Source organism: Xiphophorus couchianus, chromosome 11 (assembly GCF_001444195.1).
Source record: "Xiphophorus couchianus chromosome 11, X_couchianus-1.0, whole genome shotgun sequence".
Classification (NCBI taxonomy): domain Eukaryota; kingdom Metazoa; phylum Chordata; class Actinopteri; order Cyprinodontiformes; family Poeciliidae; genus Xiphophorus; species Xiphophorus couchianus.
Genome location: NC_040238.1, coordinates 15,203,890 through 15,224,245, shown reverse-complemented (window position 1 = coordinate 15,224,245; position 20,356 = coordinate 15,203,890). Strand labels below are relative to the sequence as shown.

General features: G+C 40.7%; 2 protein-coding genes across 7 annotated transcripts in view; both read left to right on the top strand.

Moving 5' to 3' along the window:
* pknox2 (pbx/knotted 1 homeobox 2) overlaps window positions 1–7,591 on the top strand; it is a 95,317-nt gene extending 87,726 nt beyond the window's left edge. For all 3 annotated transcript variants that reach the window (XM_028032115.1, XM_028032113.1, XM_028032114.1), the window contains 4 exons: window positions 1,878–1,997; window positions 2,291–2,367; window positions 3,991–4,169; window positions 5,718–7,591. In XM_028032115.1, the coding sequence (XP_027887916.1) occupies window positions 1,878–1,997; window positions 2,291–2,367; window positions 3,991–4,169; window positions 5,718–5,989 (648 nt within the window). In that variant the 3' untranslated portion in view covers window positions 5,990–7,591. The remainder of the gene's footprint in view (window positions 1–1,877; window positions 1,998–2,290; window positions 2,368–3,990; window positions 4,170–5,717) is intronic.
* Window positions 7,592–11,026: 3,435 nt separating this feature from the next.
* LOC114153652 (pannexin-3) lies at window positions 11,027–20,071 on the top strand. 4 transcript variants are annotated; one of them, XM_028032338.1, is made up of 6 exons: window positions 11,078–11,186; window positions 11,399–11,653; window positions 16,788–16,930; window positions 17,201–17,415; window positions 18,268–19,019; window positions 19,389–20,071. In XM_028032338.1, exons 2-6 carry the CDS (start codon window positions 11,470–11,472, stop codon window positions 19,445–19,447), a joined length of 1,353 nt encoding a protein of 450 aa, XP_027888139.1. In that variant the 5' UTR covers window positions 11,078–11,186; window positions 11,399–11,469; the 3' UTR covers window positions 19,448–20,071. The 4 variants fall into 4 exon arrangements, with proteins under 4 accessions (XP_027888140.1, XP_027888138.1, XP_027888139.1 ...); XM_028032339.1 differs by having other exon boundaries at window positions 11,027–11,186; window positions 11,461–11,588; window positions 18,268–20,071; XM_028032337.1 differs by having other exon boundaries at window positions 11,028–11,186; window positions 11,461–11,653; window positions 18,268–20,071.
* Window positions 20,072–20,356: the final 285 nt, after the last annotated feature.

Sequence of the window (20,356 nt, the reverse complement as noted above, 5' to 3'; positions counted from 1 at the left end):
AATGAAAATAAATCGGTTGATCCCATGAAGCTTTAAGTCCAAAGTTGTCCTCAGTCGTCCTGACCACCAAATTGTGCTGAGTCATTTTTAGGAGGAAAAAGCTTGAATCAGGCCTGTTGTGGCGTAAATCTGATGGAAAACAGACAGGTTAATAAAGTTTCAGGCACCAACAGCTCCAGGAACTCTGTGCGGAATAGAGGCATATTTCAGCCCGTAATGGAATGGGCATTCCTTCTGGGGAGATAAAAAAAAAGAACCAAATAACAAATAAACAAACACATGTGGCAGGGTAATAGCGGCACAAATTCCAAACAATGCAGAAACTGAGAATGGAAGAAAAAAATAGCAGAGGGCAAGTATTAAGGTGTCTGAAAATTGAAAGATCAACCTCCAATTCTACCTTAGTAAACAAATAAGCCGTAGAATCAGGCTGAATCTGGTAAGAGTGTCATGTGCTATGGTCAAATGAGTTCTGCACCGAGATGGGCTGAGAGGTCATGCAGAGAGGAAGAAGCAACATAAAAAAAAAACTAGATTACAAGGACATCACTTTTTGTAGACATGTCCTGTGGTTTTATGACACTAAAGTTTAAGGTAATGACCATTGTTATATTGGGAGGAAGAGGGAGAAAGCTTGTCCAACCTGAGAACACCATCCCAACCGTGAAGTACGGGAGATGTATGGATGCTTACCTGCAGGAGGAACTGATGTACTTCACAAAATAAATGGCATAATGAGGACAAAATGTTATGTAGAAATAACTCTGGTAACCCTTGTTATGTCCAACTTTGTTTTATTTCAATCAAGCAATCAATTTTAGCTATAAAGCACCCGTCATGTTGGAGGCAGCTCGCTGGGAACACATAACAAAGGGTATTTTTGAACTAGGTTTGAACCATCCAGGGTCACAGTCTGCAGGTGCAAATACCTGAGTTGTGAAGTAAACTGAAACTGGTGGGATACTCCCTTTTGCTCCCATGTTTGGGAGCAAAATATGGGAGATGTAGAATCAGAAGAGAGGGCTGGTGGATATTAAAAGCGATGTACCTTCATCTTTTCTTCATTTCCCTGGACCAGCCAGGGGAGTCATTGTTATATTCTTTGCTTAATTTCGTAATAAAATAATAATCAAAATGCATTTTGATTCGTTCTTGATTGACTCAGCGTTTCACCTTAGGTAAGACGTATTTATTTCCTTAACACCCTAATCAAACTAAATGGGAAAAACTTCATGTTAAAGTCAGAAACTGAGCAGAAGGTTATGGGTTTTTTTAAAACACTGGATGTAAACATGCGGTTTCAACTGTAAATCTTGGTATCAACACTTAAGACATTTAAATGCATGAAGTGATTTTGCTTCATCCACAATAAGCTCAGTCTCACAGAAACACACACCATCCATATTTACGCTATATTTACGTCTTTGCCAGCAAAGGCCGTTTCTTTGTCTTGCATTCACACTCCAGATAAAACCTTCTGAATAATCATTTCTCTCCAACAGGCTTTAGTCAACAACTGAGTAAAGCAAGTCAAACACATTCTGCTTCCCTACCAGTAGTAAACTAAATCAGCACCGTGCTGTGAAATTCAAACTCGGGGCCTGACCCTGGGCTCTCTTAACTCTTAATGTAAGACACCAAGCAGACTACAGACTCGTTGGCTTCTCTGCATTTTTATATTTTAAGTATCATTACTCAAATTCAGTTACCATGGTGACACTTTAGAAGGTGTTTCTGCCCTTGCTGCTGAAAAAAGGAAAGGTAATTGGTAGTCTCCCTTTGTTTCCGTGGCAACAATAACTAAGCCTAACCTTTTTTTTTTTTTTTGCCTTTTTTCCCCCTTCATGCTCCCTCCTCCCTTCTTGCCTTTTGCAAAGGTAAATGTGGACTTGTCATCTCTTTTGGACAGTGAAGACAAGAAGTCAAAGAACAAGAGAGGGGTCCTGCCCAAACACGCCACCAACATCATGCGTTCCTGGCTCTTCCAGCATCTCATGGTGAGCTTTAACATCAGCATCCATCAGCTTTTTTTAACATTTTTTTTTAAAGGAACTGTTTTGAAGTGGCTGCTGTAGAATCAGAAGAGATGAGGATCGTGTAAAGTCCTTGGAACTGCCTCGTTGCAGAAATGTGCTGTACAAAGAAACTTGGCAGTGAATAGTCAAGCATGAAACATGGACGGGGCAGTAGAATTATTTGTTTTAACAGAAGTCGACCTTCATTAAGAAGTAAAACACTAGCACGAATCTGGACAAAAACTGAGATTGTGCATCCTCCCTCCTTTTTCCAGCATCCATACCCAACAGAAGATGAGAAGAGGCAGATTGCTGCACAAACAAGTCTCACCCTCTTGCAAGTGAACAACTGGTAAGCTGCTGCAACCCTATCGGCTCCTAATTAAATCTGCATTGCAGGGTGAAAGTCTTCATACAGAGAGGCAGCACTGGGCACATGGGCAACTCCTGAAAGTATAGACTCTTGAGCTACAGATTATTTTTGCTATAGCTTTGCTGCCATCTGCTGGCCATATATGTTATGTGCACCAGGAATTAAATACTTCCCTAAATGTCAAATATCTGCAGAATACCTTGTAGATATTAGCTATTGGTAATTTTACCACATAAGAAATAATTCTGGAAAATGTAGGATCTAAAAGTATTGCTCCTTTTTTCCCTCTCTTTTTATGTTGCTATTTCCTCATTCTTCCCTGTAGCATGTTGTCAATAGACTCACCTGTTTTAAAGCAGATAATCACCACCGTAGTATATAAACCACTGGGTTTTTATTCACTGTTTGCCAGTTCCTGCTACTGTCCTTCTTGATAGTTTTCCAATTTTTGGGGTGCTCCTTTTACTGTTTTTGGGTGTATTTTACCACTAAACATATCTTTGCAAAACACAAACAAAAATAAAACATAGATAACTAAAGGGCACAATAAAACACCTTGTAAATACAGGTTGTGTTGGTCATGGGATACAATATGACAACTTGTTTAATAAGAAAAACTCAGGTCCCCCTCTTTAAGAATTATTAAAGAATTTAACATTTGTTAGCTTTTATTTCGATTCTAATTATAAGCAGCAGCTGCGAGGAACCATGCAACAACTGGAGTGTGCGAGGTTTACTGCTTTGGAGCATCCAGGTCAATATTAACACAATGCGACGGGGCAGATACATCAGCAATAACCATAGAGAAGGAATTGTTGTTATGTATGATCTTTCTGAGAAGGTTTGCTGTGAATTCATTGTCCTGTAAGGTTGGAGCATACAGGGATCTGACCATTACTCTCACAAGATTCTCAGTGGCCTTTCATGGACAGACTCCTAGTACCAGTGGTTCTCTGACATCCTCAACATTTGACATAGGATGCTTTTCAGTGTGTATACAATGTTTTATATTAGACACACATGGAGTGTTTGTTGCTGGAAAGCCCAGTTTTGTCTCCCCTGACAAAACACATTTTTCTCCAATGACATGCAGTAGATAGATATTGTTGGAGGCAAAGCCCCGACATGGGTTATACCACTGGCAGACAGCTGTAGTGGTTGGTATGACCACATTCTACCAATGGCCAAAGAGAGTAGGTCTGAAGGACGGCAACGAAGCATTGATCAAGGCAGCACATGTCCATGCCTTGAGCACCAGAACAATAGATTCCCACCATGTGCAGGCTCAAGAAATGACTCAGCATCTCTCACCAGGGTGCAAGATGCTAGCATGAAAAATATCATGGTGAGCCAATGCAGTAGTTGTAAAGAGAACTATTCTGCAAACCTCGATGTTCTCAGAAATTCAAGTCATAAAGAAGACTTGTGTCCAGCAAAATCTCAGAGACTGATTGCAGTCGATGTCTTTAGATTATTGTCATCAGAAGGGGTTCGTGTGCTTGAATGATTGAATAGTTTTTACAATAGTTTTTTGTTTGCTGATCATTACAATCCACGCTGTTAGGTTTTCCGTCATCCTTTTGCCATTTTTCGGTTCTTAAGGTTCATCAATGCCCGGCGCCGTATTCTTCAGCCCATGTTGGATGCCAGTAATCCAGACCCAGCTCCTAAAGCGAAGAAAATGAAGTCCCAGCACCGCCCCACACAGCGCTTTTGGCCAGACTCTATCGTGGCTGGAGTACTACAGACGCACAGATCTCAGACAGTGAACAACTCAGAAAGTAGGCCAGCAGTCACACAAAAATCAACATCTTATCCACAAATCACAGCCAGATATGTTTGCATGGACACACATTTTGTTTCATGTCTTTAACATTATTTTACATGCTGTTGTGATAAAATTTGAAATTGTCAAATCCTGACTGAGGCTGCGTCTTCCTCGGAGGTTTTCGTGCCGTCTACTTCAGTGATTCTGGTAAACACCTGGTAAGCAGGTTGCTCAAAGACTTTGTTTTGTTTGACACAGTGCAGTGTGAAAGCAAGACACAGCTGAAGATGTAACAAATGTTTCATCATCAAGATGACTGGGGTCTGACTGTCTGGTAGACAAACCAAGCCTTCCAGACTATCAAGAGGTCGCTGTTGATCGCAGTTCTCCATTTGCAAGATGACATTGATTTCAGCTAAACTCATTAAAAGCTCTGCAGAACAAACAAACAAACAAAAAACGTAACAGGTGCGTTTTTTGTTACGTTTTTGTAACACATTTTTGTCATGGGTAGATGTGAACTTAAATTGTGTGTACATTCTAGCCACTAGATGGCGGTGTTGGCTGGTTTTTGCGACCTGAGTGAGAGTTTATTTCAAGGACAAAGCTTGTCATCTTTTTTTTTTAAAAATAAAATAAAATTTAAAAAGAGAGAGAACTTTTCCCTCAGGAATCAGATGAGCGTGTTTTTAAAACTAGCTGGAAGTCTCCGGAGAGCAACTCGACAAAGACAAAGGAACTGTCCCCAGAGTGCAATATGGATTTAAGCTGCCTGTAATTTATTCCCTGTTATCTCGGCACCTGAGGTGACGCAGGTAGAGACTGAACAATGCAGGGAAGGAAGCAAACTAACTCCCCATTAGCTCCATTCCTGACCTGATCTAGTCTTGCACCTGATTAGAGTGTCTTCTTCATGTGTTTTACGTGTTTGGACAATTAGATTTGGGCTGGTTTTAGATTCTCACATCACGATGACCCAGATTTAAAAATACAACAGTTCTGTGGTATTTACTGAAACAAACAAACAAAAAATAGGTATTCATTTATCTATTTTTTTTCATTTGCTAAAAATATTTGTGTTGCTACTACTTAAAAAATAACATTGATTACTTCAGCTGTGATAATCTTATGTACAATAAAATAGAATAACAATAATGATAATGCTCATTATCACTGTTAATATTTCTTTTAGCTGTTCTCACAATGGCTTACATTTTTTATGCTATTAACATTTTAGAATTGTATTATTATTATCATTAATATATAATTACAGCATTAGTTATTTTTATAAAATTATACCATTATAATTAAAATTATTATAAAAATGATCATTCTTTTTATACTTCCTATACCCTTTATGTTAATCCTTATTGCTCTACGCTCTTGTAGCCCAAAAAAGGAAAACTTTTTTCGGCCCAGCATGTTCTTGGACATCTCATTACAATAACTTGCAGGAAACTGCAGGAACAGCATAATAAAATATGTAAGCGTTTTTCTTTTTACAGTAACTGTGTGGCTAGCTGTTCCGTGCCCAGACTAACTCCGCTGCCCTGTGCCACAGACCCGCTCAGCATGGACGGCCTCCAGTCGCTGTCCTCAGACTCCGCCACCCTGGCCATGCAGCAGGCCATGCTGGGGGCCGACGACTCCATGGACGGCACGGAGGACGACGAGGACGAGGAGGAGGAGGAGGAAGAGGAAGGCATGGACGAAGAAGAAGAAGAAGAGGAGGAGGAAGAAGGAGAGGAGGAACACGACAGAGGAAGGCAACTGTCCGGCAGGGGAGGGGGACGGAGAGAGCTCAGCATGGATGCAGGAGACGAGCTGGAGTAGTCGGACAGGAAGAGGGAGAGGGCAGCGTGAACTTTGACCCCCAGCTGTCAGCTTAATGTGAGACCCTTTCACACCACGACGGCCTGGCTCTAATGCCAAACAACTCCTGCTTCTTTAAGGCCACATTGCATCTCCACCGCAGGCAAAATGTCCTGTTTGTAGACAACAAAGTTTAGCTCACTGACAAATTTGTGTTGTTGCATCTTCATCATTGTACGTCATCATTCAGCGAGCCGCTGGGATGTTTGGTTGGTAGCACATTTTTGGACTTCACAGCTTGGGTTAGTTGTGGAAAAGAAACAATCCCTGTTTAATACATTCTGGGACATTTTGAAAAAAAAAAAAGAGAGAGAGAAAGCTGCACAGAACAACGAAAAGTGTGAGGAGTTTCCATGCATCAAAAATCTTAAAATCTGCACAGGAAGAATTTTTGATGATTTGTGGGGACAGATATTAAACTGAATGTAATATTTTGGCACCTGAAGTTCCTAAAAAAAAGAAAAAAAAAGAAGTCTGTAGAATGTTTGTTTTTTTTCTCTTAATCTTGTTTTTACCAACAGGAAGTTTAGCAGCAAAATGTGTCATCTTATTTTCTGAAACAGGGGCGGGGTGGAGGAGGAAAAGGTCGACAGGAAGGAGGGAGGCTTTGTGTTTTGCGTTCCAAAACACCCGCAGAAGTGAGCTCGAAGGGAGCTCCCACCGCTGGGACACGGCTCGCGCGTTTAAAAATGACTCCGAGGTTCTCAGGTCGAACAGAGTCTCTTCCTCACAGGCATGACCCCTGAATCGACGCTGCAGCAAATCCGCATTTTCAGCATGACGTTTTAAAACTCGCTCGGTTTATAGTTTCTTCTTCTGTGAGCCAAAAAAAAAAAAAAACGAAAAACACACACACCGGGGGGGAGGAAAAAAGACAAATAGTTGTTGTACACCAGTGTATACTGACTGCTCATACAGTATGTAAATTGGATTTTTCCCTCTGTTTGCATCCTGATGTTGGGAGGTTTGCATATTTATTCACTTCTATTTGTGTGTCTGCCTGCGAATGTGCCCTCACAGAGTAACTTGAGCAAAGGTGACAGTTTCTGACTCAAAAGAAGTGGCCGCCATGTACATATGTACTCGAATCCAGAAATAACGGCCTGTGTATTTTTTATTACCTTGCTGGAATCATCGCGTCACCACGGACTTATTGTAACAGCAGAAATCCCACAGTGACAGCTGGAAACTTCAGAGCTGAGAGACATTTTTAGCAAAAAAAAAAAACAACAAAAAAACAAACAAGCAAAACAGAGAAGGCGTTTTGAGAAAACTGGGAATCACATGAAATTCTTTTGTCCAGAACACAAACGTGATCAGTCATTTCTAATGTGAAAATGTTTAACACGGAAAAAAACCACGCAGAAAAACTCATGCTGTATTGAATGTTCTGATAGTTCATTGTGAAATACTTTGCTCATTAATATTCTTTTCTTGATCGCCTTTTTTAATGGATCTTCCAGAGCAACTAGGGGAATATTTCTATTTCATTTGTACACTTTGTTGTCAAAATCTATTGTGTTTCAATAGATCAGTTTTAATAATTAAAACATGTAAATCTGACGTACTCATTTGCATTTCCTGATGCTTTCTATTTGCGGAAGAAATGCACACAAGTGTCGAACACGGCAACGGCATGAGACGTCGACGCTTGGATTGGTTGAAAAGAGCTTCTTTACATTACAGGGAAAAGAAAAACAAAGGGCACAAACTCGGACGCGCTATCAAAAAATTTTAGATGGCATGTTAAATTTAAAACAGTGTGACAAGACGCAACTGAAAAGCCTAGCTTGTTTGGCAGGGTTGCACAATGAAAGCCTGTTCACTCTCCAGAAAACATTGTTTAGGTTTTGTTTATAATGTTGGATCTGAACGACATAGAGAAAACCAAATAAAGTTCATAAACAATATCACCTTGTACAACATTACACCTTGGTGGTGGAAGCCTGATGATCTGGACTGACATGCAGCCAGCAGTTGAATGACAATACATGGTCTGTTTGTTTTTTAGCCCTTGCCGTATCAATCGCTACGTTTCCTGGCGTCCACATCATAAAAATGGTTCTTATCTCCAGCGGTCACTGAGCAAGAGGTGAGATACTGCCTGGGTAAGACGCGAGTCCATTGTAGGGTCTAACCTTGAATGACACATTTCTTGCACCATGTCAACTGTGCCAAAGGTGTCGGGTTTTAAGAGTTAAAATAATAATAAAAAAAAAAACAGCAGCCCAAGATTTCACTGGAACAAGTGGAAAATGTAGACTTTTCTTGAATAAGTAATTTGTCTGTTCTTAGGTTAATTTTACAGACCTGGTATAAAGAAAAGAACCAAAAAAAACCCAACATAATTTTAAAAAAAAAACATAATTTTGGGTGTTTACTTGCTTTTTCCTATGTCTGAATTTCCCACAGTGCATTGCCTTACCTCTCTTACTTACCTCAGCTCTTTGTCACATGCTTTATATAGCTTCCCACCTACTGGCTCTTCCTCAAACCTGTAATCTAACACACAGGAACACACCCACTCATCCAGTCAGCTGGCGCCGCTTTAAAAATGCAGCTTTTCTGAAATTTAGCTTCTGCATTCTTTGCTCATGTTTAACATCACACATGCATTCTACCACCGTACTTAAAACCAAAAAGTATTTTTGGTAGTCGCCAGAGTTTGCCTTTATTAATACAAACAGTTTACCTCGAGAGTAATTAGTAGGCAATCAATGAGAATTTTAAAATCAGCTTTTGTAACATAAAAGCATAACAGCAGCATTTTTAAACTGGTCACAGTGTTAATGTTACTGATGCATCTGAAGTGTATTTTGGTAAAAATCCCCTTGAAGAAAAGCATGAATGAATTTATTTTTGGTTTAATTGTGTTGACTTTGGGATGCCGGGCTTTGATAGAGTTCCTTAGTAGTCCGTAGATAAAAAGAATGAGTATAAATATATGATATATGTTGTGCCACAATAAGAGTCTAGGTTTGGCTATGAATAACTATAAATAATTGCTTAGGACAATTATTAGTAAAACTAATAATTTAGACCAAAATTATCAGGTCGGCGCACCAGAAAAACAATCCGAATAGTTCAGTCTCACTTATTCTATTTAAATACAACTCTGATAAAGCTTATGTTTTAAAATGAAATATGTAGACATAAGTCCAGCGCTGGTGTTCTGTGAACAGCGAGACACTGCGCATGTTCAGAATAAACACAGATACTTCTCTCCAATACAGAATACCACAAATGAACGAATTCAAATGCTCAGTCAAGTAAACTACTGATTAAAAAGTAAATAGTCATTTTGACCACTCAAAGCGCTTTACACTAGAGTCACATTCACAATCACAAACGCTCACACATTTATACACTAATATGAAGATTGGTAGGCAATTTAGGATTAAGTGCCTTGCCCAGAGGCACATCGACGTGGCAGGAGGAAGCTGGAATCGAACCTACAACCTTCCGATTGCTCTACCACTACTACTGCTCTACAATACAGCCATAGTCGCCTGTTTTTAAATGTAAAAACAGAGTTAACTAGAAATAGAGCCAATGACCAATAAAAGACGCAACAATGCACAGTTCAGTGTGAACCTGTGTGCTTAAAGACCAAGTGTTGCATTGCAGAGATATTTTTGACCAAATTAGCCCTAAAGGAATTACAACTAGTTTAGACCAGTTGACATGTATTCCAAATATTATTTCACAATTCAAAAGACAGAACTTTCTTTTGAGGAAGTAAAGCTTTGTTAGTATTTGACTGAATTAGGAAGTAAATAATAACGGCCCTAAACAATATAAATTATTTATTGTTGTTGCTGTTTCAGGATGCAGGAACGTTAGCATCTAGACTACCTGTAGCTTAATAAGTAGGGAAACTCCTGTAAAACAAAGTAAACATAATTTACGCAGTTAAAAGTTACTCTATCCACAAATTAAACATTATTACACGATGGGCTCCATGGCTTGTTTCTGCCAAAGAATAGACAGACTATCCAAAGGTGAAACTGGAATGAAGTTTGAACAGTTGAGCCATTGGTAGCCTTAACTGGGTTTGTGTTAGACACAAAACCAGATTCACATTCTCTCTGAACCGCAATTTACAGATACTAATCATCCTAACATGCATTTTGTTACTGTGGGAAGAAGCTGGACTACCAGGGAGAATGTGTGTGATATATACTGTACACTGCCTATACAAATTATGTTCAAAACAGTTTAATGAAATGTAGTAAGCAGTGTAAACAGGAAACAACTTGCAGCAACTTCCCCTGTCCAATCGAATGAACAGGTAAGAAACTACTGTCTGCCAACACAGAGTCGCTTTCATTTTTGTACTATTTTGTAACCGTTTCCGCAGCCTATTAAAAATATACAGTATCTCCTAAATTCAAAGAAGCTAGGAATCGGAGTTAACTCCAGTTGAACATTTTCTCCAGTCTGAGAGAGCACATAATCAGAAGAGCTGCCATGAAATGATGATCTTAAAACTTGTTTTCTTTTTTCCCCTAGAGTTTTGGAAAGAAACTGCTCCAGCCCTTCAGCAGCACTGACATGTTAGCATAAAGTATCTTTTCAGTCACCAGTGTTCCCTGTACGTCAGATCCCCTCGAACAGAATGCGCGCTCCGTGTTTGATTCTCTCTTAATGCATGCAGTCAGAAACATGCCTGCCTGTACGCCGCAGCGTCTCAGCAGTGGCTCAGAGGCTGAAGTGCAGGAAAAAATAGAATCAGAATGACAGAGGCTGGAAAAGCCACTGGCGAAGGTTCACTTGTTTGAAGTGGGCCACAGCCAGCATGCTTCACAGCCCAACTACAGCAGAGCCACAAACACACACACACACACACACACACACACACACACACACACACACACACACACACACGCCCACACACATAGGCTGCTTCAAGGCCCACTGTTGAGTACTGGAGGTCTGCTGCTGTCAGTGCCATCTGGGCACATGTACGCTCCCAGATGTCCACTCTGTAATTAGAGCCAGACCCGGCTCGGCCCGGTCCAGCCCAGATCCAACCCCTCATTTACCAAGGCACTCCCTGAATACTTAAGGAGCTTTCCAACTCCACACGGGCCTGAAGAGGGACTGTTTGGCTCCGCAAACAACGGATATCAGGGGGGAAAAGACTGGAAAACTAAAAGTAAGGAACTTAAAGGTTTCATTAGTTGTTGAAACTTTTTTTTATTGTTTTTCTTTCCTTCTTTTTTTTTAAAAAAGCCTAAGAGACCCAATGACATTTCCGTGTTATTGTATCCCACTTTGTTAATAACTAACGACGCAGTGGGAGTGACTTGTTGAAGATCACGAGCAGGACTTTTTTATTATTATTATTATTTTCTTTTTTATGCACAGCTGAAGCTCCCTCTCCTCCTTTACTGTCCTGAAAAATAAGCGGCTCTGTTATCACCGGGTAGGTATCCAGAATGTCAATCGCCCAGGCAGCGGCCAAGGCCATGTTATCAGATGCCCTGCTGCAGGACAGCTCTGGGATATACAGGATCAACCACCTGGAACTGGAGCTTCCTCTGGACAAGGTCATCAAGTATGTGTCTGTGGGCCTCCCACTAATGCTGGTTTGCATGGCCTTCGCCCGCGAGATCTCCCTGGGTGAGCAGTTCTGCCTCTAAGCTGTTTTTTTTTTTCTTTTTGGTTGTTTTTTTTAAAAACACAGTGGCAGCACATTTGCTTTGTTTTCCATTTGCTTTTGCCCTTTATCATACCCTGCAATAAGAGCTTGGCTTTGTGTTCCACAGTGGTGATTTTGTTTTGTTTGGTGTTTTGGGGGTTTTTTTGTTTTTTTTTTGCTCTTTTAAAGCAATATTAAAATTTTCTGCATATTAATTATGTTGTGCTTGTCCTGTACAGCCTTGTGCCAGTTCACCCTCAATGAGAACTACTTCTAAATCCATTCAGCCCAGAGCAGAATAATAAATTCATGATCACAGTTCAGCGTAGCTCCCACGCAAATTAGTCCTTTTTCAGTTATTATATTTTATGTATGAAAAAAATATATATTTATACATAAATTGTACAGGATTTTCACCCTGGCCTTTAACAGCTTATTAATTTGTTGAATTCTGTCCTGTCCTTTTGCTCACAGAATTGGGTAAATAATATATATATATATATATATATATATATATATATATATATATATATATGTATATATAAACAGCCTGGTATTACAGCTTATATGAAGGGAGAGTTAATTTGAATGGGTTCATGCATGACGTTGTCAAACGTTTCATGCAACGTTTGACATGAAACGTTGCATGTCAACGTTTCAGGAATATTGGAATAAATATTCCAATATTTATAGTCAAACATTTCAGGAATATCGGAATAAAGATACAAATGATTGATGTGTTCCAATTAGCTCGGCTCAAAATTGTTTCAAATCAACAGAGTTAAAGTCCATGAAACTGAAACGTAACTCGGAATTTGGACTCACGGCCTTATGGCGTCTCATTTGTATGAGCTTTCCAAATGTAGCAGCATTGCTACGCTTGCTACTGGGCTTTGGCACAAACTAAAACCGCAATGATCTCTGCTGCAGCAGTTAATCTGAATGCGTTTTTTTAAATTTTATTTTCAGAAGTAAGTTAAATGACAATTTCTCTCCTGCAAATGGCCGCAGCAGCGACGCAGCAGCCAAACAAAGTTGCTGAAAGAGAAACTCCACTGGGGAGTTGATTGATTTTTCTGCCGTTTCATTTGTCATCTAAAAGGTTTTCAGCCAATCTGAAAGAAAATATATATATATATATATATATATATATATATATATATATATATATATATACGTATATATAGAATGGAAAATCTCACGACCAGGGTGTATAGAGTCATGCTAAAAGGAGGGAGAGAGTGAGGAGACTGACTCTCATGACTTTGAACAGAATGTCTTCCCTTCAGAGCTGGCCTGCAATCAGCACTGATGCTCCTGATGCTAATTACCACAGGGGATGATTGAGAGTTGCGTTTACTGAGACGGGCAAACTGTAATTACAAGGCAAAGTTCTTGTGTGGCGGCTCCTCTCTATTTGAGTCAAATGAGGGGATATGTTGATCAACCAGCAGCGGGTGGGGGCGGGGGGCTGGAGTGTCGGGCCCATCTCATGGATCCTGGCTGCCTGGTTTGCTAGACTTGACAATTTCACAACAGTGCTTGATTGCTCTGCCGCAGAGAAGTCGGGTTTACTTGCACCTGCACTCTCAGCCAAGAAATCTTGTTCAAGGCACAAATGTGGCGGGAATCTGCCAACGTTAATTGGGGATTGGGAGATGGAGGCACAAGCTTCTGCTCCGTCGCCAAATAGGCAGAAGTTGAAGGATTTTCCAAGATTTACACTAAAAAGTGGTTATTTGTGTATCAATTTTTTTTTTTTTTTTTTTTTGCCCAGGCTGATCTGGTAACTCGTGTCTGCCCATGCAGTCACAAGCAAAAAAAAAAAAAAAGAAAAGGAAAATGATTCCCTTCGAGGCGGCGTTGTTGGTTTACTTCCTTGAGGGTTAATAACGTTAACTCCTGCCTTTCGTTTTTGGAGAGTTTTACACATGAATCACCTAGCAACCGTGTGCAAGGAGAGTGTCGTCGGGGTAACACTTGCAGGGTTATGCCATCCGTGTGGCAGCATTATGGTATTTAATTACTGGTGAAAGCCGAGCACGTGGAAACAGATGCTCCTGCATGTATTACAAGTGCACAGAACCGTGTCTGCAAGCGCAGGACGTCTGCTCTACAAAGACAAACAACGCGCAGCAAGCTGAGGACGGGTGCAAGGACCTGATCAGCGTTTCTCCTCGTGTTCGTCGCGGTTTCGCCAAGGCTCGATAGTCAGGTTGACATTTGAGACAATGGCTGACGTCTCCTCTCATAACCCACGTGTTCAGCGGGTTCAGGTGATAGATGTCACTGCAGAAATTAGATGAATTTGAATCGAGCTGATCTGATGGCTGTCTGAGTGAACGACGACACACTTTCGCGAGATTTGCACCTTGGACACGGATTTGCACCTTGGACACAAAAACTGCTGTAATTCCACCATTGCACATTGATCGTCCATGCAAACTCCAGACCTTATTGCAAAAATTAATTGCTCTGTTTACTTGTTTTAGTCATTCAAAATTCATTCTATGTACTGTAGTTACAGTATATGTACATCTTTATATTTAAATCTTCCATGTTTGGGTTTTTTTTATACACTTTTTTGTTGTTGTCACACATGTACTCCACCAGTACATAGCCATGTTTCACTTAACTTTTTTTTATTCGTATTTTGAAGTGTTGCATTAGAAATGGTTGGTGTAAACAGCAAAACTTGAGAGAACTTCGCAAAAAAGATTTTATACTTGCTCAAGTTGGTTTTTCGCTTTTCCAAAAAAATAGCTAAAAGCACTAAAGGAGAGATGGAAGCATAGCTGCCAAATAAGTCATGCTAGGTAATAGTAGCAAACTTTTACCTAGCGTGACTGATCAGCTCTTTCCATTGTTTTACTGCGTTATAATTGAATTTCTTTCCGAATGTCTCCGGACAGCACATGACTTCACAAACTGTTGACAAGACAGGACAGCCACAACTGGTCCAATAGTAACACAATCCTGAAAACACCTCCCCATTTCTCTGAGATGTGCACCCCATGCTAGTTTGCAACCTCTGCTTCCTGTTTGTCGCAGCCATGCGTAGCGTCAACATCTGATGAAATTACGCTTTGCTCCAAATCAGTAGATTAAAACACGTCTAATTTGCATTCCCTTTCCATTTTTTGCAACCGTTTGAAAGCTCGTTCAAAATTTCTCTTCACAATCAGACGGCAATGTAGCTGTTATGCATCATCTGCCTTGATGTAGATTGAGATGCTGAATCTAGCAGCTAGTCGAGTAGGGGCAAAGATCAGAGCTGTCAGCCACCTTAAAACAACTCCAGAACATTGATAATTGCCATAGGAGTAGTAGATGTAAAACCTTTGGCAGAAAAGGGAAGCAAAGAAAAATCAACAACAAAGCACTCATTAAATGTCTATCTTTTTTTTCCTTTGGCTTTGCCTTACTTTTATTTCAGAGATACTCTTACAACAAATTCTTTATTGATGTGTTTTCTGAGTGGGTTTCACAAACAAGGATCGCTCATGAGATGAGGTGACACCAGAGGAGTGTCTGATCCCACGTCTACACAGAGACTTCTGGGTAAAAACCCTGCAAACCGATTCAGCATTCTCCAGCACGCCGGATCCGTGCCTTAAGGCAGTGCTTCTGAACCCTGGCCCTCAGGGGAACCGCGGTCCTTTGTGTTTCGGAGCTTTTTCCTGTTACAGCATAACTGATGCAAATGATTGCATAACCCTCATCAGCACGCCACCGAATGCTTCCGAAGCACGCAAAAATTCTCCATTCATTTAAGTCAGGTATGTGGCATAGGTGAAGCACCTAATGCAGGGCAGCAGGCCCTGAGGATCAGAGTTAACTTAAGAAACCCTGAAATAGAGCCTTTAAATACCAACCCTGCATATTATGGGATGCAGCAGTCTGTAGTAGTCTGCTCAGCTGTAGATAAATCTGAACAGATTTCGAGATGTTTGGTTTATAAATAAAATATTTGAAATACATTGTAAGGAAATCATGGTGGCAACACAAATATTGATCTCTTGTGGCCTTAATTCACAGCAATGACACAGGAAAGGTTAAGGGAAGGACAGGGGAAGATGTGCAGGAAAGGTCCCGAGACTGGGAATCGTAGACAGCCATGCTGAGAACTTAAAGCCGTCTCTGTATGCGAGGTGCTCACACCACCCACAAGAGTTTTTCTTTCCAACCATTTGTGGATGACATTTACAAGCCTTTGCCTCACAGAAAAGACAACTTTCGTAAAAGTTTGTGAAAAGCCATAAATGGTCCTGAATTTAGCTTGCTTTCCAAAAAAACATGTAAAAAAAATCCTAACATGTTCTACCACAACTGTTATTGTCTGTTTCACTTTTGTGTTGAGCTAAAAAAAAAAGAAAAAAGGTTTGAATCAGGTTTCAAGTTTAAAAATTATGAAACACCATCTTAACTACACACATCCCCATAAGTAAAGTGGATTTAGTTTTAGCTGACTAAGAACACACACATATGATAAGAGCATATGGAAACATGTAGCTGTGATCTATAATAAGGTTGGCTTGTAGCACGAATCACACCCTCTCAGTAAATTAGTGGCTGGTTTTTACTTCCAGAGCTGGGCAACAAAAGGCGAGGCTAAAAAAAAAAAAAAAAAAAAAAAAAAAAAAAAGTCTCTCCCATCACTTTGAAACTGGTGGGACACACCAAGGGTGTGCCCCACCAGTTTCAGCCTACTGTTAGAGGGTGGAGCAGCCATGGTAAATGACAGATTGGTGTAGAATGGATTCAAGTGGTTGAACCACATTGTGGTAATGTCTAGGTGGACTAAATATAAGGCTGCAGAGGCAACAAACTTAGAAAGGAGTCATCCAGGGTTTTTAAATGTCAGGTTGCCATTTGGAAGCGTGATTTCTCTGCTGAAAATCTGTATCACTGAAGGGAAAAGGGCAAAAAACAAGCTCAGATCTCTGCGTTCGGTAATGAACCTCCAGCGCTGTTATCTGTCAGTTTTTATGTGGAGATTTGGAGTGCAGGGGGACGGCTCGCAGGCGCTCCGATACGGCATCATCAAGTGAAAGTTGTAGAGCTGTTCCTCACGTTTGCAGCTCAAATTACAGCTCTGATTTGTTTGTTTCGCAGGGCCTCAAATCAGCTGCTTCCCTCCCAGCAATTTCACAGTTAAGCAGGCCGACTATGTCGACACGTACTGCTGGGATTCTCTCATGCATCACGAGTTTGACGGCGACGGGAACTTTGAGGAGCGCTCGCTCTGGGTGCACAAAGTGAGTGGAAAGCGTTTGACTGGGTTCCCTTGACTTGCTTCACCCACTTACCTCGACTGATAGGCTGCGAACAGTAATACACCGAAACCTTTTTCTTTTCTTTTTTCTTGCTAAAAACTTCAGCTGAAAATGTCACCATACATTTTTAATGAGGACCTCATTTGCAAAACGCAACAGAAAGTTCAAGTTCTAGTTTGTTTGAACTTGTTCCTGCCCTCTTTATTGTTTCCTTGGCCCATTTCTGTCATCTTTCTCTCGTCGTCGTTTCAGATGTTTCCTTACTCTCTGTTGGCCATGGCCATCCTGATGTACCTGCCGGCTCTCATCTGGCGCCAGCTTGTCACGCCCACACTGGGTTCAGACCTGCTCTTCATAATAGATGAACTTGACAAGTCTTACAACCGATCAGTCCGACTGGCCCAAAGCATTCTGGATATGCGGCAGAATACAAAAAACCCGCTCACATTTCAGGCCGAGCTTCAAAGGTAAGACTTCTCCAGCTCTGCTCATGGCACTAACATTTGTTATTTTATATTGGCCTGTCAAATTCTATATAGTCTGTAGTCTTGCTTATGGTGACTTGCCCAACCTCCTGGGTATTCATTCGCCCCTCTGGAGTCCTAATGATTCCAGAAAATTGTATTTTTATTGGAGCGGTAGAAAAACATACTGACACAATAAAAAAAGACCAAAAAATACTGCAGAGAAGCTGTTGATATCAAATATAATAATATGTATTCTCCCAACTGGAATACCTTGATATTCTTGGCCACTTTTTGATACATAAAATATGTATTCTCCCATCATATAAATTTATAAATAGTCTGGTTTCCATCAGTTCTGCCAAGATGCAAGAGAAGACTAAACACATTTCTCTTTTATATTGGACTATGAATTTAATTTGACACAATTGTCGCTGTGGGAGACATAGTTTGTATTAAATATTTAGTGTCAGCATGCACATGTTAAGGTTGTCCTAGTTAAGCTGGCATCACTCACCTAATTGCCACGTCCTTGCTACTTTTTTCTTCAGTTAAATTTTTTTACTCAACTTTGAAATGTGATACACTTGGACCTTGTTATCTGGTAGTCGTAGTGTTTACAATTAATACAAAAACATCCCTTTCTCAGACTCTTTGCTTGATTTAGTCTTTTTATCGACCGTCGATATTCCTGCCTCATGATGTGTGTCACACGATAGTCATGTGATGTCCAATCCAGTAACATGTAGCCTATCAATAGAGCGGCATCTTGAGGACTATGATGGCGGTTGAGAAAACATGTTGCTGTGTGAAAAGCAACGTCTTCCTGACTCTCTTCTTCTTGTCTATTTCCAGAGCCAAGCGGAAGAGATACTTTGAGTACCCCCTTCTGGAGAGATACATGCAGTGCAAGCAAAATTCGTACTTCCTCGTCAGCATGCTGTTTTTGCGGGGCTTCCTCCTCCTGACCTTTATAACCTCTGCCTGCCTGTATCTTGCCTACTTCCACCTTTCGGCCTTACTGCAGGATGAGTTTAACTGCTTTGTTCGTACAGGCATGCTGCGGGATCAGAACTGGATTCCTGAACTGGTTCAGTGCAAGATGATTGGGCAGCTGGTCTTTCAGGTGATAAGTGTGGTCAACGGAGCAATCTACCTCCTGCTGGGACCCATCGTGCTTTTTAGCATTATTCGACTCTTTGTTTGGGACACTAGCTTCATCTCTGTGTATGAGGTCCTCCCAGCCCTGGATCTCATCAACCGCCAACGACTAGGCTGCCCACTGAATGACCTCAACGTCCTCTTGCTGTTTTTGCGTGCCAACGTAGCTCACCTGAAATCCTACGGGCAGGTAAGAGCTTTGTGCTCCCTTCCGCCGCCACAAGTGGGCAACACAACAGCCGGGCAGGGCTTGAACGCAATGCTGACGCAAGAAGAAATGGAGGAACGCGAAGAAGCAGCGATGGAGCTCGCTGAAGAAATAGAGGAGGCCAAGGAGGAAGGAAAGCTCAACTTGGTGGACATCATGACTATTCTGGGAGCGGCTCAGGGAAGAGTGGTGAACTGCAGTGAGAAGAAGCCCCTAATGGAAGAAAATATGAGCCTGGGTACCACAACACTTATCTATACACTCAAACGTATACTTTTAGCGTCTATTTTCATTTTCATCATCTGGGACGTACAGAAAATCATTTAGTAATCCCCAGAATGCTACTGCTGCTTACATGCTGCTTTTCATATTGTTGTGTAAGGAGATTAAACGGAGGTGAGAGCAGCTCAAACTGTAAACAGTTTACTCAAAATGAATGGTTTCTTTATTATTATTTCTTTTCTCTTTTTTTTTTTTTTTAACTCCGTTGCCTTTTTGTGTAAAACAGAAAGCAGCCTGTAGTATTTCTTTAACATTTCTGGCACATGCAGAAGAGATGGATTTGTGGTACTTCTTTGCCCTAACTGACCTCTCTGTTTCTTTACAGAGCCAAACCACCAGGGGTACCATGAGTTGAAGGAGACTGCACCATTTAGTCAGTACTAGACCTTCAATGGACTCAATCAATGTGATAGCAATGGGTGGGTGGGAGTTTTAAGACGTCTGGGAGAAGAGAGGGTTGGACACCAGTTGGGGCTCAGCACTCTAGAAAAAAAAAAAAAAAAAAAAACTCCTTTAGAGTTTCAGGTCAAATTGTTCTGACTAGAAATGTCAATGGGATATGGATTTGTCAGGTTTTAGCTTCTGGGCTTGTGTAGCTGCCACAGATCTTTCTTCTGTCTTTCAGCAGAGACCTTAATGTGTTTTTTAAAAAGAGTCAAAGGAAAGTTTGTGAGGAAAAAAAAAAAAAAGTGGTTCTCGTAATTGTGTTGCCAGGATGTCACTTGTCAGGAGAAAACACTTGTGAAAAGCTCCAGCTTTCTGCTTAGTCAGTATTTATTTGATGTCAAGAGACAAAAGCGCATGTTAAATGGAAACTGCTGTATGATTTTAGAACTCTGTCTGTTCATTTTCTGTGAGAGCCACTGTAACATTCAATAAGTATTACTTATCCACCGTGTTATGCACTTGCTTTTCTGTGACCGCTTGCTTTTATCATCTTTCTGTTGTTTTCTTTTCACTTCAACATCAAATAAAGTTCTTGGTATCAGTATTTTTTTTAAATATATAAACATAAAGAAATTAGTGTCATTTTTTGACTAATGTTGCTAATCAACCAATATAAAATGTCACACTACCTAAATCTAACAGTGTGGAAAAATATGTCCAAGGGATGAGTGGTGAGTGACAAAGATATGTAGGAAAGAAATGATCAGAAAATCAGGGCTGCACATTGGAACAAGAAGAGCAACAAGACGGTCCTGAGTACGAATCCTTGCCTGAGGTTTCTCTGCATGTAGTTTGCTTCCCCCCCCCCCCTGTGTATGTGTGTGGGGTCTCTTTGGCGTAATCACA

What these genes read in the sequence shown, in the direction of transcription:
- LOC114153652 (XM_028032337.1), top strand. Translation starts at nt 11,470, where the DNA reads ATGTCAATCGCCCAGGCAGCGGCCAAGGCCATGTTATCAGATGCCCTG. An exon ending in CGCCCGCGAGATCTCCCTGG is followed by an intron (nt 11,654 to 16,787) that starts GTGAGCAGTTCT and finishes TTTGTTTCGCAG; the next exon opens with GGCCTCAAATCAGCTGCTTC. An exon ending in GCTCGCTCTGGGTGCACAAA is followed by an intron (nt 16,931 to 17,200) that starts GTGAGTGGAAAG and finishes TCGTCGTTTCAG; the next exon opens with ATGTTTCCTTACTCTCTGTT.